The sequence below is a fragment of the Bubalus kerabau genome, chromosome 5 (assembly GCF_029407905.1).
Source record: "Bubalus kerabau isolate K-KA32 ecotype Philippines breed swamp buffalo chromosome 5, PCC_UOA_SB_1v2, whole genome shotgun sequence".
Classification (NCBI taxonomy): Eukaryota; Metazoa; Chordata; class Mammalia; order Artiodactyla; family Bovidae; genus Bubalus; species Bubalus kerabau.
Genome location: NC_073628.1, coordinates 73,947,258 through 73,966,038, shown reverse-complemented (window position 1 = coordinate 73,966,038; position 18,781 = coordinate 73,947,258). Strand labels below are relative to the sequence as shown.

Here is an 18,781-nt window from a genome sequence, read left to right as displayed (position 1 = left end):
TCCCTGCTGGCTCAGTCGGTAAAGAATCCACCTGAGATGCAGGAGGCCACTTGCAATGCAGGCAATCTGGGTTTAATTCCTGGGTTGGGAAGATCCCCTGGAGAAGGAAGGGGCAACCCACTCCAGTATTCTTGCCTGGGAAATTCTATGGACAGAGGAGTCTCGTAGGCTAGTCTGACAGTCATGGGATTGCAAGAGACAAACATGACTTATTGACTAAACCACCATATATGTATGTTCAGTTCAATTCAGTTCAGTCGCTCAGTTGTGTCTGACTCTTTGCGACCCCATGAATAGCAGCATGCCAGACCTCCCTGTCCATCACCAACTCCCGGAGTTCACTCAAACTCCCATCCATCGAGTCAGTGATGCCATCCAGCCATCTCATCCTCTGTCGTCCCCTTTTCCTCCTGTCCCCATCCCTCCCAGCATCAGAGTCTTTTCCAATGAGTCAACTCTTTGCATGAGGTGGCCAAAGTACTGGAGTTTCAGCTTTAACATCACTCCTTCCAAAGAAATCCCAGGGCTGATCTCCTTCAGAATGGACTGGTTGGATTTGTATGTTATTTGTGTGTGTATGTGTGTATATGTGTGTGTATGTATATATAGTTCTCTGTGCTATACAATAGGACCTTGTTGTTTATCCATTCTATATGTAATAGTTTACATCTGCTGCCCCTAAACTCCGATTCCTTCTCTCCTACACTCCCCATGTCCTTTGGAAGCCGAAATTCTGTTATGTTTGTGAGTCTTTTCTGCTTGATGTATAAATTCATTTGTGCCATATTTTAGATTCCACATAAAAGTGATATCATATGGTATTTGTCTTTCTCTTTCTCACTTATTTCACTTAGTAGGACAGCCTCTAGACCCATCCATGTTGCTGCAAATGGCATTATTTCATTCTTTCTTATGGCCAAGTCTTTTTTAAATTTTTCTTTTCATTTCTTCTTGTTTTAGTCCATTTGGGATGCTGTACCAGGATACCATAGACTGGGTGGCTTATAAAAAAGAGAAACTTACTTCTCGCGTTTCCAGAGGCTGAGAAGTCCAAGACCAAGGCCCTGGCAGATTCAGTGTTCAGTGAGGTTTCCTGAGAGCTCTCTGGGCATGCGGAACCTTAGTTTGCCGACTAGGGATCTAACCCTAGCCCATTGAAAGGCGGAGTCTTAACCACTAGACCATCAGGAAAGTCCCCTGAAACCTTTTTTATAAGGGCACTAGTCCCATCATCAGGGCTACACCTTCGTGATCTAATCACCACAAAGGCCTCACTTCCACATACTGTCACGTGGGGGACTCAGTTTCAACATATGAATTTTGGGGGAAAACAAACATTCAGCCCATGGCACTTCTTGTTTACTCTGCTAAAAACCTACGGTGCGGCCACTGAACTCCACTGTGTACCTCTCTATTTGAATATTATGCAGTGACGATGGTTCTCATTCCAGCTACTTGAATACCAGCTTAATTTCATATTTAATTCTTTTTTACAGGGTACTGAATTTTGCATAAATTTTCTTTGTGCTTCTGTTTACACACACAATCCCCATGGAGTCCTGTGTATTGTTATTACTATTATTACTCTATTAAGTTCATTGCTGCCAATAGCATAAGAAATGTCACATGGTCACAAGAAAATGTCTCACTGATATGAAATTTCAGTGTGTATACATTAAATTCTATTAACATTTGATCTCTACTGATTTTTTTCCTATGTATTTTATGTTTTAGGTATAATTCTTTTTCACACGACCCAGACATATGTTCCTTCTGCTAGCTTTACTTTATATACAATCTCAATTTTGCCAGATCATAGCAGTGGAAAAATATTAAGCATCATGTGTCACTTTGGTGTCTTATAGTTGGCTTTTGTCATTTCTGTTTGAGCCTGGGTCAGGAAAATCCTCTGGAGGAGGAAATGGCAACCCACTCCAGAGTTCTTGCGGGAATATCCTGTGGACAGAGGAGCCTGGCAGGCTACAGTCCATGGAGTCTCAAAGAGTCAGACATAGCTGAAGCAATTTAACTTGCAGCCTGCCCTGGTAAAGCATTTTTATTATTTTTGCTGAGTTCCTAACAAATTGGCCAGGGCTTCAAGTTCTCCCCATTAAAGTCACCAAGTGAAAAGTGAAAATGTTGGTCACTCAGTCCTGTCCAACTCTTTGAGACCCCATGGACTGCAGCCCACCAGCTCCTCTGTCCATGGGATTCTCCAGGCAGGAATACTGGAGTGGGTAGCCATTCCCTTCTCTAGAGAATCTTCCCAACCTGGGGATCTGCATTGCAGGCAGATTCATTACAGTCAGCTTCTCTTTGTGCTTCATAAACTCTACCTTGGTTGCCCATGTGACCTAGAATCATACATACAAAAACCAAATGACCTCTCGACTTACCACCATCTTTCTCTGTCACTCATTTATTTTTTTCTCCCACAGCCTGTATTCTCTTTGAAATCCATGTCTGGTTTTTTGGTCTCCACTGACTTCCTCTCCATTGAATGAAACACAGTGACTATGGCTCTCAACCTGCAACTTATAAACCAGCTTGGTTGATTTCATATTTAATTCATTTTTACAGGGCATTGAATTTTGCATAAATAATATTTGTGCTTCTGTTTACAGAGCATCCCCATGGGGTACTATGCACTGTTATTACTGTTATTATTGTGTTAAACTTATTGCTGCCAGTGTCAAATTTAATTGTGGATTAGTAGAATCACTTTTCTTGATGGTGATGTGCAACCACATTTCATGTCTTTACCCGCTAATTCACAACTTTATTCACAGGAGAAGGCAATTTTGAAAAGGGTAAAAGGAAGAGTCACCAGTATTTAATAGTAACCTGAGAACATAGAGTTTAGATAGGTTTAAGCCACCGTAATATCTCTTTGAATAGTTTATGAAATTTTTAACAGGCCAAAAAGAAAGAAAGAGAAGATTTTCTTTTTTTTCCATTAAAGGCAGTCTCTATGTTTAAGCAAATGCAAGGTAAGCATGCTCTCTCTCTTCCTGTCTGACATCAAGCAAAGTAAGAAATAGTGCCTTTTGAATAGGAGATTTCCTTTAATTACGTTGGCGAAGTAATAATGGTAGGTATTGCATGTTTAATGTAATGTTCTAGATGCCCCTTTTTCTTTCCCTTTTTTTTTTCTTCCCTGCACACCACCTCATCTTGAGCAGAAATAAAAGGTTCAAGGCTTGTCAGCATCAGTTTATAGATAGCTGTTTAAAAATAATGAGATATTGGGTTTTGTAAGGCTCAGGGCCGTTCTTGCCAGACTCATTTATTTCCATTCACCTTTTGTCAGAATTGCAGACAGAAGACATTCAATTAAAACTTGTCACCTGTTGCAGATGACCTAATTTGTACTTGTATGTGTCATAGATTAGGGCTCCATGCTTCAGATGAAGCAACTTGGGTCCCTTGGTGGAATCATATTTTCCCTGCAAAGTATTTTGTAAACTATGACTATTTCAGCTTTCTGTGATTTTTATTTCAGCTATCACCCAGATTATAAATTTAGCACAGATGCCTCAGAACCAGCTAAAAGCAATGAATCGCACCCTGGAAAAAAAAGAAAAAGAAGGAGGGACTTCTTTGTGGCTGTGTCCTAGGTGCAGAAATCTACAAATGTATTTTGGTTGCAGCTTGAATCTGCAACAGAGGGAAGCCTCTGTAATTTCCTATGCAAGGCTCACATGTTTAATAGTCCAGATAGCTATCAGGAGACCAAAACGAAAGACTTCCCCTTGCTAATTGTTAATTCATCTGTAGAGCAAGGAAGCTTTAATGTGAGTCATGGCTTTTATCTCTTTTAGCGACTGAGGACTCAGTTAAAAAGAAAAAAAAGCCCGCTTAATGGATATGCCTTTTCTCTCCTTGTGTGATTTTCCCCTTTTATTTCAGCAGATCTTACAGTGTTTTCACATTGTTGTTGTTCAGTCGCTAAGTCGTGTCCCACGCTTTGTGACCCCATGGACTGCAGCACACCGGACTTCCCTTTCACTGTCTCCCAGAGTTGGCTCAAATTCATGTCCATTGAGTCGGTGATGCCAATCAACCATCTCATCCTCTGTTGTCCCCTTCTCCTCCTGCCCTCAATCTTTCCCAGCATCAGGGTCTTTCCAATGAGTGGGCTCTTCTCATCAGGTGGCCGAAGTATTGGACATGCAGTGGTATTCCAGCAGAAGTAAATGTAAATGTAACCATTGGTCGGGGGGTCTAGCTGAAAAGCCACCATCTGGGTCTCCTTCTAAACTGCAAAACTCAGCCAGAGTGTTGCTTTACCTCCATGGCCCTGGCCAAACAGTCCTTGTCTTACTTCACCGATGTTTTAAAGAGAAACAGGGAACAAGGAAATAAATATCTCTGGGTCCCTACCTCAGCAGAAAAGCAGAGTGACTGAATCTGTTTATCATCTTTGGTTTACAGTCACATAGCTATAAACTTCTATGTGAAGATGCTTTATAGAGTCATAGATGCAAAATGCCTAGCCCTTTTGTGTGTGCATACACACCAAGTCACTTCAGTTGTGTCTGACTCATGGACTGTGTAGCCCGCCAGGCTCCTCTGTCCATGTGATTCTCCAGGCAAGAACACTGGAATGGGTTGCCATGCCCTCCTCCAGGAAATCTTCCCAACCTAGGAATCAAACTTGCGTCTCTTCCATCTCCTGCATTGGCACACGGGTTCTTTACCATGGGGACCACCTGAGAAGCCCCAGCCCTTCTGTGGGGTAAAGGTGTTCATCTGTCTTCATCTCTCCTGCTCATTCATCATTCTGCCCCACTGTTTACACACACTGCCATCAGGAGGCAAATGCTGTTTACCACAACAATTGGGCTTTGTCTGCCTGTGCTTCTGCTCTTGGAGTATATATTAATACCACATGCTCTTTTCCAAGGGCTTCCCATGTGGCACGAGTGGTAAAGAACCTGCCTGCCAGTGCAGGAGATAGAAGAGATATGGATTCCTGGGTTGGGAGGATCTCCTGGAGGAGGGCATGGCAACCCACTCCCGTATTCGTGCCTAGAGAATCCCATGAATAAAGGACCTGCTGGGCTACAGTCCATAGGGCTGCAAAGAGTCTAATACAACTGAAGGGACTGAGCACACACACTCTTTTCCAAAAATAGAATTTGATGACAGAGAAGCAGTATAAACAGAGTGCTTGAGGACGTGAGTTCTGTAGCCATGGTCCCCAGCTGCCACTCCTGACTGAGCCTCTTCCCAATTCCAGTTTTCTCATTTGTAAAATGGGATAATAATAGCACCTGCCTCGTAGGGTTGCTATAAATATCTAGTGTGTCCGTATACGTAAAACAGTTAACCCATTGCCTGGAAAAAGCTCTCATAACCCATGGATGTTCCAGTTGATTCCAAGACATTTCATACAGAGACTGAGTCATTCCATTAGAAATGAAGACACTGCTTGGTAGGGAGATGCGGGTATCAGGAGTCAAAAAACTACCGAAGTAGGAAGAAAGGAACTACATCATGAAGCCATGTTGAGCAGCATTGCTGTCTGTTTAGAGAAGGGGCAATAATAGTAAGCAGATAAATAAGGCTTGGCATATTTTATTGTCTCTCACGATCCTCAGTACTTTACTATGATTACTTGCTGGAGTATGTGTGTCAATATACAAATAAGTTCCACTCACCTTTTACTGTGGTGCCTATAAATACACCCAGCTACTTTAGGTAAAACTGGTGCTCTCTGTAAGGATGCTGTTCTGAAGGAGAACCCCGTCAGAAGCTGCCACTAAAATTCTCTCTACTGTGTTTTGATGCTGCTGACTTGCCTTTTCTTCTTTCCTGCAGTCCCACAAAGGGATTCTCCCTACCTTCTGTCTACGATGGTTCCCTCACAGAAATCTCAGGCAAATTCAAGGGCACACCTAGGTATTTATTTTTCTGACTGGAAGGAACCGCGTTTCTTTCCACAGCAAAGGAAGCCGCAGTATCAGGAGACATAGTGGAAGAGGAAGTTCCCACTCTCTTCACCTTATTGCCTCATAAGTTTTATCAGTACTTTCCTATCTGTTTCCATCCTCAATTACAAGTCCTGTTCAGTAATATTTAAATAATGCAGCTATTTATTTAGGAGTCATTAAAGTCACTAATCTTTTAAAAAATGATTTCACTTTCTTTTTAAAGATTATCATTACTTTAATATGACTCTGTGTCTTAAGGATTCTGTGGGTCTGTGTAATTAATGTTTCTTTGTTTTTTTTAAGCAAATGTTTGTTAGAGAACAGTATTATGAAAACCTTGTCTTTGATTTAGCCAAATAGGCTAGGGTTGCCTTGTAGAATTATCTGAAGAAGAACTTTTATTGTCCTATGAAATGCCTCTGACTTTGTGCTATTAAAAAATGTGGAAAATACTTTTGACTTTGGACTATATAATATTGTAAAAATTTGCATTTGGGCATAAAATGTAGACTTAAAATGAGCTGACCTAAGAAGGCCTTGTGCTGAACTGTTTCACTTCTTTTGGCGTTTATTTGCCTCACAGCATATTTTTTTTCCTTCTTGCCCTATTCTCGCTTTCTCAATTTTGTAAATTCTGACAGTGTATGAGATTTGTGATTCCCGTGTGGCAGTGCAGGCACATGCAGTATTTGAAAGAAGAAGCAGTGTGAAGCGTTCTGTTGAGTCAGTAATGCCAACTATTAAAATCTTTTATTTTTAAAAAAAGGGTAATGGCAGTCTCCACATGAATAGGAAGTCCAATTGCCTTAATTAACTTCACATCCTGCCACACATTGAACATTGTGGGTGTCTTATTTCCTGAGAGAAATCTTTTTTTTAAACTTTTTCGAAAATGGTTTACCAAGTGAAGTCCCAACAGAAATTGTTTGTATTTAAGATTGTAAAGATGTAGAGGGGCAGGCTTTGCCATTGGCAGTAGAAATATTTGGATTAGATTGATGTTTATTTATGGCAAATCAGGATTTTCCTGGTCCGGATCGTAAATATGGTTGTTTTCTTTGTTTCTGCTGAAATAGTTTAAGACTTTTAAATGAAATGCATTAGGTTAATTGAATAATTATCAGTTCTCTACTTAACTTTGTATTATGTGTTTATAGCTGAATTCAAAGAAAGCATTTTTCTTTTGGATAGAATTTGGGTTAGTCTCTATACCTATTCTAAAATAATCTCTTAAGAGATATTATTAGTAACAGGGATGAGCAGTAAATAGAATGAGATACCATATTTCTGTACTCACTTATACATCAAATAATATCATTATTGGGCTTTTATCTTTTGTATTATCTTACCATTCAATCATATATCAAATCTGTTGACCTATAGAACTGAGACAGGGTAGACCATCAAACTCCATCAGGGTAGATAGTCAGTAAATGATCATGATGGAGAATATACTTCAATAAAGTAATATAGCAATATTTCAACAAAATTTTGATATAATGTCAATATCCTTGGCATTTTAATATTTATAAAATATTTTAATAATGCATTTGTGTAATATCTAAATATATTATTATATTAATATCATATTGAATTATTGAAGCAAAACATCTGGGAGAATACTGTCTTAATAGTCATATTTGGAAAGCAAAAAGTTAAGGAGTTCAACAGAATTCAAGAGCTGGTTAATGAAAGAGCCAGAAAGAAAGCATTCTGATTTGTAAACGATGCTTTATTTTTTTTAGCATAGTCTTCCTATAGTATTTAGGAATAAATTATCATATTATTACAGTTAGAAACATTTTTCTGGAAAAATTTTAAAACTATAAATATGCTGATAGTAGACTTCTTCATGATATCTGTGTAGTGTTGTTTTATCGGACTCTTTAAAATAACTTTTACAGTTTTAGTGCATGCATTATTATGACTCAGCTGAATAAACTTGTTTATTTTCAAAGATGCAGAACTCAAGAGGCTGGGTCCACGTGTTTTAAGACATATTTTAGGCTGATTTAACTTTTACAGCTATGCCACTTGTGTATTTGTGTGTTCTGTGATTGTCCAGGGGCGGGGGCGGGTGGGGACTGGTTTTACTGAGTATGTTTTTCTTCAATCAGAACTGAGTAAATATGAGTAATTTAAGTATGATGTAGTAGTTGTAGGTGTGTTACTGGGATTTGAGTTCAAACATTTCACTAAGTATGAAGTCAGCTAAACTAAATCATCATCATCATCATCATCATCATTTCACTGCAAGAAGCATAAAAAGATTTCCCAGATTTTGAAAAGAGGGTAAAAGTGGTTTAAATATTTTTTAGTTGAAACTATTGATATTTGCCTACTTTTCACACCCTAAAATGGGAATAAAATTTTCATTTAAATTACTATGATCTTTTAAAATATATTGATTCTATAAATTTTTACCATTAATTGTTATCTTAACTTGGCAGGAACACTTTCTGTTGACTGTCCATCAATTTTCACTACATAACTGTATTAATTATTAATCAAGTAGCATCAATATCTAATTTTCCCCTCTGTAATAATCTACTGAATATCATTTACCTAAAGTTACAAATCATAAAAGAATCCTTTATTTTAGGAAATAAAGAAACCATGGTTTATGTAAAAAGTGCTTGAGTATTTATATTTAGAAACTAGAGAGCTATATACAGTGGGATGGCTGGCTGGTTGGATGGATAGATGTGTGTGTGGATGAATGGGAAGGATGAGATAGATGTATGGATAGACAGTAGTTTATCTACCCACACACTGCAATGAGGTGGGGTGGGGTGGGAGTAATAGGAAAAAGAGGAAAAAGTAGAAAAAGAATAAATGTAAGAGGGAGAAGATGCTTTTAAATTTGGAGGGAACATGCAGGGAATAATAGGAGTATTTCTGTAATTCATTGTTCAGAGCTGAGAGGAAATGCAGAGTAATAAAAATATTTCTTAATACTTAAAGGATCTGTTCCTACAAATATAAAAATAATACAATACATAATAAAAGTTGTGTCAGTAAAGAGTATTCATTTTTTCTTCGTGACGTTTAATAACTTGTTTTCAGTGTTGCACTTTTCCCCTAAACTTGGGCCAGTTGTCTAAGCTGACTGGTGGCTCTCATGTGATATGTATGGCTATGTCAGAACTCTTTACAGCTGGGACCGTGAATCCAGTCTTTCAGCCATAGTCTTCTTCCACGTGCCTTTATGACAGACAAAATCCATTGTCAGAAATGCACCACCTCTGACTCCTGTATTAGAAAATATGTAGTGTATTGTTCAGCATTTGGCAGTGTGAGGCTGTATTGCACATGGTGAATGCATGTCTTGACAAATACGAGAAGCAAATCTTGGAGTCTAAAACCTAACTGAGATGTATTCTATGAGCTTTCTTGGTTCTTTTTTTTTTTTTTTTTTAATTAAAAAATTATTGGAATATAGTTGATTTGTAGTGTTGTGTTATTTTGTGTTGTACAGCAAACTGAATCAGTCATACATATACATATATCCACTCTTTGAGATTCTTTTCCCATATAGATCATTATAGACTTGAGTAGATTTCCCTATGCTAAAAATAGGTCCTTGTTGATTATCTATTTTATATATAGTAGTGTCAGCTTATATATAGTATGTCAAGCTTTATGGGTTCTAACAATTTCGGTTATTTTTAAATGTTTCCTCCTTTTCTTAGCTTTAGTCTGCCATTGTCTTTCTCTCTCTGTTTGTTTCATCCTGCCTTCTCTTTACACCTTTAATCATATCACATTAATGTCCGCATTGTGTTGGACTTAGATGCCACACGTGCTATGATACCACTCTTAATTACGTATGCTTTGAATTTCCTAAACTCTTACAGTGAAACACATTTGAATGGATCTCAGATGAACAAATAAAATGTGGACACATTCTGTAAATTGGAGAACTATCTTGGGGAAAGAAAGAAATGAAAAAACATGGAACATGAATTAAAAAGGGGAAAAGGGAGCAAGTGTTAAACTTTAGTAAATAGAGACACAATAAAAATAGAACATTAAAAATTAGATAATCAAAGGGGTAAAACTCTACTATAGGCTCAAAAGTACTTTAAAAGCAACAGTCAAGAAATACAGTTTCTCTGTGACTCACTAGCACTACTGTTTTCATTAAATACTCCTCTGTCCATGGAATTCTCCAGACAAGAATACTGGAGTGGGTTGGGTTGCCATTTCCTTCTCTAGGGAATCTTCCCAACTCAGGGATTGAACCCTGGTTTCCTGCATTGTAAGCATATTCTTTACCATCTGAGCCACTGGCTGCTAAGTCTCTTCAGTCGTGTCTGACTCTGTGCGACCCCATAGATGGCAGCCCACCAGGCTCCCCCATCCCTGGGATTCTCCAGGCAAGAACACTGGAGTGGGTTGCCATTTCCTTCTCCAGTGCATGAAAGTGAAAAGTGAAAGTGAAGTCGCTCAGTCGTGTCTTAGCGACTCTTAGCGGCCCCGTGGACTGCAGCCTACCAGGCTCCTCCATCCATGGGATTTTCCAGGCAAGAGTACTGGAGTGGGGTGCCAGAAGCCCCTAAATACTTAGATACTATCCCTAATTTCTTCGATTTTGGGTATTTATTTATCTGAATCTACTCTCCTTACTCTTGAAGTTTTCTCTTGATTTCATTTAAACTATGCTCAGAAGTTTCAATTTGACATTTCAGGCTTTATCTAGAACCAAGTGTGTGTTTGTGTTTATCTCTAAAAGGAAATCAACTCTTAAAGTGGTATTATTAAGATAATATGAAAAGTTGTATTTTTCTTTAGCTCATGGATTAATGATCACATTTGAGTGCATATATTCACCTTCAGGATTCACAAAGAAACACATCAGCCTTTCCCGAACTGTTTCATTTAACTTAGTTACCCCACAATCCACATATGCAACATGATATTGATAAATGTTTCCAAATCAGGATCTTTGTGACATTGGCTTGCAAAACATTACGTAGTCTGTATCTCCCTATTAGAGTTTTACAGAGGTTATTTGTGTGTTAAAAGCTCTGAGAGGTCCTTTGGTAAAATAATAATGCTGAGGATGCTGTTAAACTATGTCCTAAATAGTTTGTGTGTGTGTGAGAAATATCAAAATACAATGAACTGTTTGTCTGAATTTATTAATGGAGAGTGTTAATACTGTTTTTTTAATCAGCTAAGGTACAACCTAAGACCACAGAAAGAATCTCTCACCCCTCTCTTGACTCCCAAGTTATCGTCTCTATTTGATAAAGATTTATATGGTTCTACCCTAAACTTTGTAATCATAGACTGGAAACCAGGTTATTATCAAGCTCTTCCTCACCGCTCCTCCATGTAAATGAGACATTTCTTTCTTTTTAATTCCTTTCTTTTCCTTTTGTTCCTTTCCTTAATTTTGCTGGTCCACTGCCAGCAAAACCTCCCTGAATCTTGACCCAATCCATCACTCTTGGGGAAAAAGTGTTACTGCCAGTCTCCTTTTGCCTACTTTCTAGCTTCATGCTTCATCTCTGCCCTCCTAACAAATCCCTTCTTCACCATCCTAGACTCCTGAATTCTTTCAGCAATCTCCTCTTTCTATCCTGTGTTCAGTCCAAACCTACTCTCCGTTTTCTCTCAATTAAAACAAAATACAGATGTGTGGCAAGATGTAAATAACACACTCTGTCTGAGACATGTTGATGTCAGAACTGGAACGGTCCTTGGATCTTGTCCCAGGTATGGGATTCCTGCTCTCCACAGCTCGTGGAAGTTTTCAACTCAGTTCACTTCCACAGGTCCATGTGGAGTCCTCCGATAGACAGGGGTGGATTAGACAGCTTTGGATCTACCCGTCTACTCGAGCCCACACACTGAGCTTTCAGGGATGACTGATGAAGAGGACTGTTGTTTAGTTGCCAAGCTGTGTCCGACTATTGCAACCCCATGGACTGTAGCCCACCAGGCTCCTCTGTCCATGGGATTCTCCAGGCAAGAATACTGGAGTGGATTGCCATTTCCTCCTCCAGGGGATCTTCCCGACCCAAGGATGGAACCTGAGTCTTCTGCATTGGCAGATGGATTCTTTACCACTGAGCCTCCGGGGAAGCCCATGATGAGGAGAATACACACTGCTAATGGAGGAAACAACATTAGCACCAAATTCCAGTTTCTTTGTATTAATTCTCAAGGAAATGTGCCTTTTCTTTGGTGTGTAGGTGATTTTGATGGCCTTGGATACATGTCTTTCAGGTTGGGCATCTCTTCCAGATTTGGTTTCCAATCTCTGGCAGTCTTGGCTTAACCATCACATTTTTTTTTTTTTTTTTAACATTCCCCTAATCCGCCTGGACCGTTCAGCATTCTATTCTCTGTTTACCTCTATGTATTTGATTGGTCCCAAAGATAGTTACCTCAACAGTAAGTTAGTGCCTGTCTTTGCCCACAGGAGTGCGTCTTGACAGAGTACGTGGAGGTCGGCAGAAGTACAAGCGCAGAATAGATGCGGAGAACAGCCCATACCTGAACCCTCAACTGGTTCAGCCAGCCAAAAAGCCATGTAAGTACAGCAGACACGTCTGGCTTTCCAGCACACGACATCCTCCCAGCTGGCTGCTCTCGATACATTAGTTTTGGCATGCCCATTCCTACTGACTCCAATGAGGCTTCTCTTCCCTAAGTGGGGTAGGGGGCGTCTGTGGCTTTATTCCCAGGGAATGCCTTTGAAGAGCAGTAGCAACTCAGCTGATTCTTTTTCCCCCTATGGCTTTCTTGTCCCCTACCGCCCCTCCCCCCCTTTTTAAACCTAGTCATTTTGTAGAAACATAAGCATACTAAGTCATAGCTTATATGGTGCGACTTTTACATTTACAGGTTATCTTTATTTTCAGAGGTACATAAAACAGATCATACCACGATCATTAGTTCATTGGAGCTGTTCGTTTCAGATTTCACAAGAAAGTGATTTTTGTAGTTTTCACTAACTAAATGAGTTTGACTGTTCAACCTCCCAATGAAAATACATTAGGAGCCTCATTAATTTGGAGCTATGGAAGGTTAACACACGAGCCAGCAATAGATTAAAACAAGATTGAGTCCAACTAATAACAAGCATAGGTTGGTGGTTCCATTTCAGAAGTCCTTATGGACTTTATGAATTATTTTTTAAAAGCCCATAGGTTGATAATGTCCAGTTGCAGTTTAAAATGGTGACGGGTACATAGCTAAAATGCAAGCCCTGTTCTCTCTGTCATTAACTAGAATATAGATACATCTCTTTAAAGAGGTAGAATATAGATCAAGCTGGTTAGCTGTGTTCCAGTTTCTGAAAAGTCAGTTCATGGCTGTACAGTAAGTCCTTACATACCAACCAGTTCCATTCCAAGAGCCATTTGTACATCCAATTTGTTCATAAGTCCAACAAAATTCGCCTAGGCAACCTACTAACACAGCTGTGTAGTGCTGTACTGTAATAGGTTTATAATACTTTTCACACAAATAACACATAAAACAGACACAAAAAATAAAACATTTTTAATCTTACACTATGTTGAAAAGTCCAGTAGTACAGTACAACAGCTGGCATACAGAGGCTAGCATCAAGTGAAGAGGCAAGAAGAGTTGCTGACTGGAGGAGGGAGAGGCGGTGGGAGATGGTAGAGCTGAAGGATCGTCAGCAATAGGAGACGGAGGGCAAGCTGCATTTTCACTCAGGCCAGACATTGAAAGTTTGCAACCTGAAGGTTCACATGTGGGGGGCTTATTGTAATGCAAAAGAGCTAATATTTTAGGATGTTTAGGCACAGGGTTTATACGAGGCACTGAAAAGTGCTGTGGTGGAAACAGTTCTCCCATTTAGCTGCCTCTGGCTCAGAAGACTCAACCAGCTCTCACCAGAGGAAGTTGCAGCTAGAGCAGGTCCAGAAAAGACACAGGTCATTTTTGATCAGCTTTCAGGGGAAGAGAAAAAAAAAAGTCCTCTCTCGGACTCTCCAGGAGGGGGCGCTGCTGTGTGTCATCCATGTGAGCATATGGGCATCTGTTAAGTAAATAAAACAGACCCTGAACTGTAAATGAAAGGACATTTTAGCTATGTCAAAGGAAAAACAACCAGTTTTACATAAAATTAAAGCTTAAGTGAACATATGGCATAGTTTCCTTTTGCCTTTCCAAAAAACATTATGTTGATTATACCTTCAATTGTCCAATCTGGCATCTTCTCCTCAGCCTGCATAAGCTGTTTGGCATTCTGCGAATACAATCTAGGACTGCATTAAGCAGATTTTGCACATTAGAATAAAAAACTTTCTGATAATACAATAAAATGCAATAAACACTAATGCTTAATTTCATTAGAGGTTTCGTTTTCCTGGATTCAGTAAATGTCCAGACTGGCCATTTCTCATTCATTTTCTATGAACATTGACTGACACCATTGATGATTTCCTCTACTGAGAAAAGAATGAGCACCAGCCCATTCGTAAGTCCACAGGGTAGAGAAACATCTATGGTTTTCAGCTTAAACCTGGGGAATGGGGAGGAGGCTTGTCAAGTACCTTGAAGGAGATTACAGCAATTTCAGTGAGCTCCACTGGTCTGAGATAAAAGAGGACTCCTAATAAATCATTACTCATTATCTTAAGGCCTCTGTGTTAATTTTCCTCAGTCCATCCAATTAGTGTGTTTTGGTAACAAACATTTATAAAACTTAATTTTCAGATCCTGTCAGATAAGTGTCAAGAGACTGGGCCCTGGCATTGCTGAGGAAGTGGCTGGGGGAGATTTCTGGAGCCTGACTGATTGTCTGTGTTCTACAAAAGCCCAAGAATGAAAATTGGGTTCTATTGATTCTAATTAGGGAAACATTAAATAAGCTTCACCTCGAAACAGTGCTACCAGCTATTCCATTTTCTGAATGATAGGAATTTCTAAGCCTCCACCAAGTTTTTCTGGCCCCTCTGGTCAAGTATCCATTGACTTAGCTAAAAACAGGTAACATTTTCCCTGTACTAAAAAAAACTGGAATCACTATTTCCTTCAGTTACATTTTTGCACCCTTTATTATTGCATTTCCTTCTAGACCTGAGAATCTAGTAGTTGCTGACAGGGTTTGTTACAATGTCAGAGCAATGAAAGCAGAAACTTTTCCAAGCGTAACTAAAAAACAGGGTGTTGTTTCTATAGCATATATGAGAAACAAATGTCATTCTCTGCAGATCCTGCAAATTAAAAAAAAAAATCTCTATTTGAGCTTAATTTTTTTCTAGAAAGTATATATTTGGGAATATTTCCTCCCAAATCTGTGTTTTTAATTTGATAGTAATCTAATATTACTGCCAGGGAATATTGATGTTGATAATTTGAAATTAAAAGAATTCATGTGGCAGTCATAGTAATAAAAATTTTAAACTATATCAGAAAAATTACTAATTATAGCTTGGATAAGGATTCTTGCTGTTAAAGGAGACAGAAAGCTTTGTTTTCAATTCTAAGATATATGAAGTCTTTTCATTTTGAGTTTAAAAAGTTAAAAATTTAGAGGAAAAGGCAAACAGTGAACAGAGAAGAATTTTTGGTTTGACTCATAAGATCCCATTTAAGACCTTAGTTTTCTAGAGTAATAAGATGTAGAATATTGAAATATCTGGGTTTATTCTTACCTATTTGTATCTCCTCACTTAGAAGAAAGTATCAAATCTAAAACTACGTGTAAAAATTGGAAATAGGGCCAACAAGAAAATTCATTCTGTTAGCAAGGCTTTATAACCCCTTCCATAAACTCTCACATGGCCCTGAGCGATAAAACACATTTGATGTGATGCTTTCCATTTGTCTCTAGTGTTTACTTTATGAAGGATTTTAAAAACATACATCACAAATTTCGGACAGATAGATCTGAACCAGAGAGTGAACTAAAGACAACAGATGATAAAAGAAGACTGAAGAATGAGACGCTCAGAAGAGAAAACACTGTCACATTTAAGTAGGAGTGTTTTTCTGGAAACTGACATTGGCTCTATTTGGAAGATGGGCTGGGTGTGTGGAGAGGAGACAGGAAAGACATTCCTATTGAAGGCATCCCACAGAGATAGAGTTATACAGTCAGTAATTCACCCAGGCAGAAGGGCTCTGACCTTTGCTCTTTTTTAAAGGAATTAGGACAATTAATGGCTTTCATGCCCATTAGGTCTACGGGCACTAGATCCCGTACTGCGTTCTACATTTCAGTGGTTTACGTGGAGTTTTCTTTTAAAACTGCTCTATACTATTTAATCTGCTTCCCCAAATCCCACTTAAGAATCAAAGAGTAAACCCAGAAAGCGTCTAACTCCTCTTATCTGTTTGCTATAAAAAATTTCATTACAGGACAGATGCTTCATTCCAGCAAAGGCAGGTAAAGCCAAGGAGAAGCAGAGGGCTATCGTAACTGCAGCGGCTTATTTCTTGCTGTGGGTTTTCCAAAACACTTTAATATACATATATTGAACCATAAATGGAATATTTGGGGTTGATTATAGGCTATTCGAGGCTTTGGGTTTTTTTCCTTTCAAAACACCACCTAGTTTAGAATGTGTGAAAAAGAAGTGATGCTGCTAGTGATCCCGGAGTGCTCTGGTCTGATCCTGCAGATAACAAGATTGTCTCACATTTGTTGGTGGCTGAACCGGAGAAGATCTATGCCATGCCTGACCCTACCGTCCCCGACAGCGACATCAAAGCCCTCACCACACTGTGTGACTTGGCTGATCGAGAGTTGGTGGTTATCATTGGATGGGCGAAGCATATTCCAGGTACATTTTCTGAAATGAAAAAGAAATGTTTGCAATTAATCCCCTAGGGTGTATATGTTGATTTAGGCCAATTCACAGTTTTCTCATTAGGAGTTTTAAATTGTACTTTTTTAAAATTTATATATTAAAATTTTTTTTTTTCTTTTTGGGGGGGCCATCTGGCAAGGCATGTGGAATCTTAGCTCTCTGACTAGGAATTGAACTCACATCCTCAGCAGTGAAAGCACGCAGTCCTAACCACTGGCCTTCCAGGGAAATCCTGTTCATTAGGACTTTTTTTTAAACCTTTACATTTGTCTTTGTCGTACTTAATTTAGAGCTTTCCTATCCTAATAGAATCATAAATCTTTTTATAGCTATACCATCTTGAATGCTTGTTCATTATTTTTTCACACATGAAGGTACTATTATTGCCAACCTCAGATAAATAGAATATAACTTGTTAAAATATTTTTTACTCCTTTTAAAGTCTGTTTTAGCCTAAGAAAATACTTCGGCTTTTTCTTTTCACTTAAAAAAATGTTTTTTATCAAGAGCAATCTAGATCCCATTTTTCCTTTTAAAAATCACTCAATTTGTCCTTTGTAGTGGCAATTTATACTGAATTGCTTTTCATATTTGCTTATTGCTTTGGTTTACAATGAGATATTTACCATGAATTTATACATAAATTACAAAAATAAATGTTAAACATCATAAATTTTCTGTTATTATAACTTAAGAGTAGTATTTTAAAATATCCAGTGACTTTTCTTTCCAGACCCATCCTTAGATCAGTGAACATATTACCTGATCACAAGGTTTAAGAATTTTAGTTGTCTACTTGAATTATTGTCTGTTTGAACTCTGATCTTCAACTAGTTTACACACAAATTTTTGGATGACGAGCCATGTTTCTTTGGTAGAGTGAACTTATTTCTGTCTCCTTAAACTAGTTTGTCTTTATGCTTTGAATGCTACAGTAATTTCTTTAATCAAATTGATGGAAGTCCCTTTCCCAGCCCACACTGAAACCAATTTATTGGTCATGATACGCCAGCTATGTTGCTAACAGTCGTAACGAACTGTCAGGCGATATCGCAGTGAAGCTAATTTGAAGTCATTAGGTGTGCAGCGTTCAGGCGACAATTTGTTACAGTGCTTGGGAACACAGCTGACATTTCTGAATGGCTTTGTTCGCTGCAGTTCTAGATGAGGCCAAGCAAATTGTAAACTAATTTAAACATCACTCTGTATTATACCAGCTACTTTGTCTTACACTGTTTGCTAATAAAGCACCCCAAATTAGGTCAAAACTAGTTAAATAGGTGAGCTGGAGTGTGGTCTGTAGCAGATACCTCCACAAGGGTCACTACATCTAAAAGAAAGATGGAAATTTGATCGTGTGGATGGTTGGTTTGCATTTGGATTATGATCACAGCTGACAGATTTTCAGGGAAAGCAAAAAAATAAAAAATAGGATATGCTAAAAGATGGTAAGACATTGGGAATGGTAGCAGGGGAAAAAGCTGGAATTTGCCTAAACAATTATATGAAAACTTATTTTGAAAGAAAGTGCTAATGAAGGGATTTAAAAGAAGCACAACTAAGATTTGTTGAAGAGTCCATATATACTTTTAAAAATAACCAATATATAGTATATCATTTATATTTATATATGCTGTTACTGCTGCTAAGTCGCTTCAGTTGTGTCTGGCTCTTTGCGACCCCATGGACTATAGCCCGCTAGGCTCCTCTGTCCATGGGATCCTCCAGGCAAGAATACTGGAGTGGGTTGCCATTTCCTCCTCCAGTATTTATATATACACACACATATATTGTCACAAATTCACACTAGCATTATTCTAAGCCAGGGTTTCTCAGTCTTGACACAATTGTTGTTTGGAACCAGGTAACCCTTTGTGGTGGGGGCTGTCCTGTTCCTTGTAGGGAATTTAGCAGCATCCTTGGTCTTTACCCTCTACCATCCTCTGGTACCTTTGAGTTATGACAAACAAAAATGTCTTCAGATATTGCCAGATATCCTCTTGAGGGGGCAAAATCAACCCCTTCTTCCCCAGTTGAGAATCA

At 38.7% G+C, this 18,781-nt stretch overlaps 1 protein-coding gene across 19 annotated transcripts in view; it reads left to right on the top strand.

Annotated features, from left to right (window-relative positions):
* The window catches only part of ESRRG (estrogen related receptor gamma), a 693,887-nt gene that overhangs the window by 611,083 nt on the left and 64,023 nt on the right, over window positions 1-18,781 (top strand). For all 19 annotated transcript variants that reach the window (XM_055581899.1, XM_055581896.1, XM_055581897.1 and 16 more), the window contains 2 exons: window positions 12,370-12,480; window positions 16,550-16,711. In XM_055581899.1, the coding sequence (XP_055437874.1) occupies window positions 12,370-12,480; window positions 16,550-16,711 (273 nt within the window). The remainder of the gene's footprint in view (window positions 1-12,369; window positions 12,481-16,549; window positions 16,712-18,781) is intronic.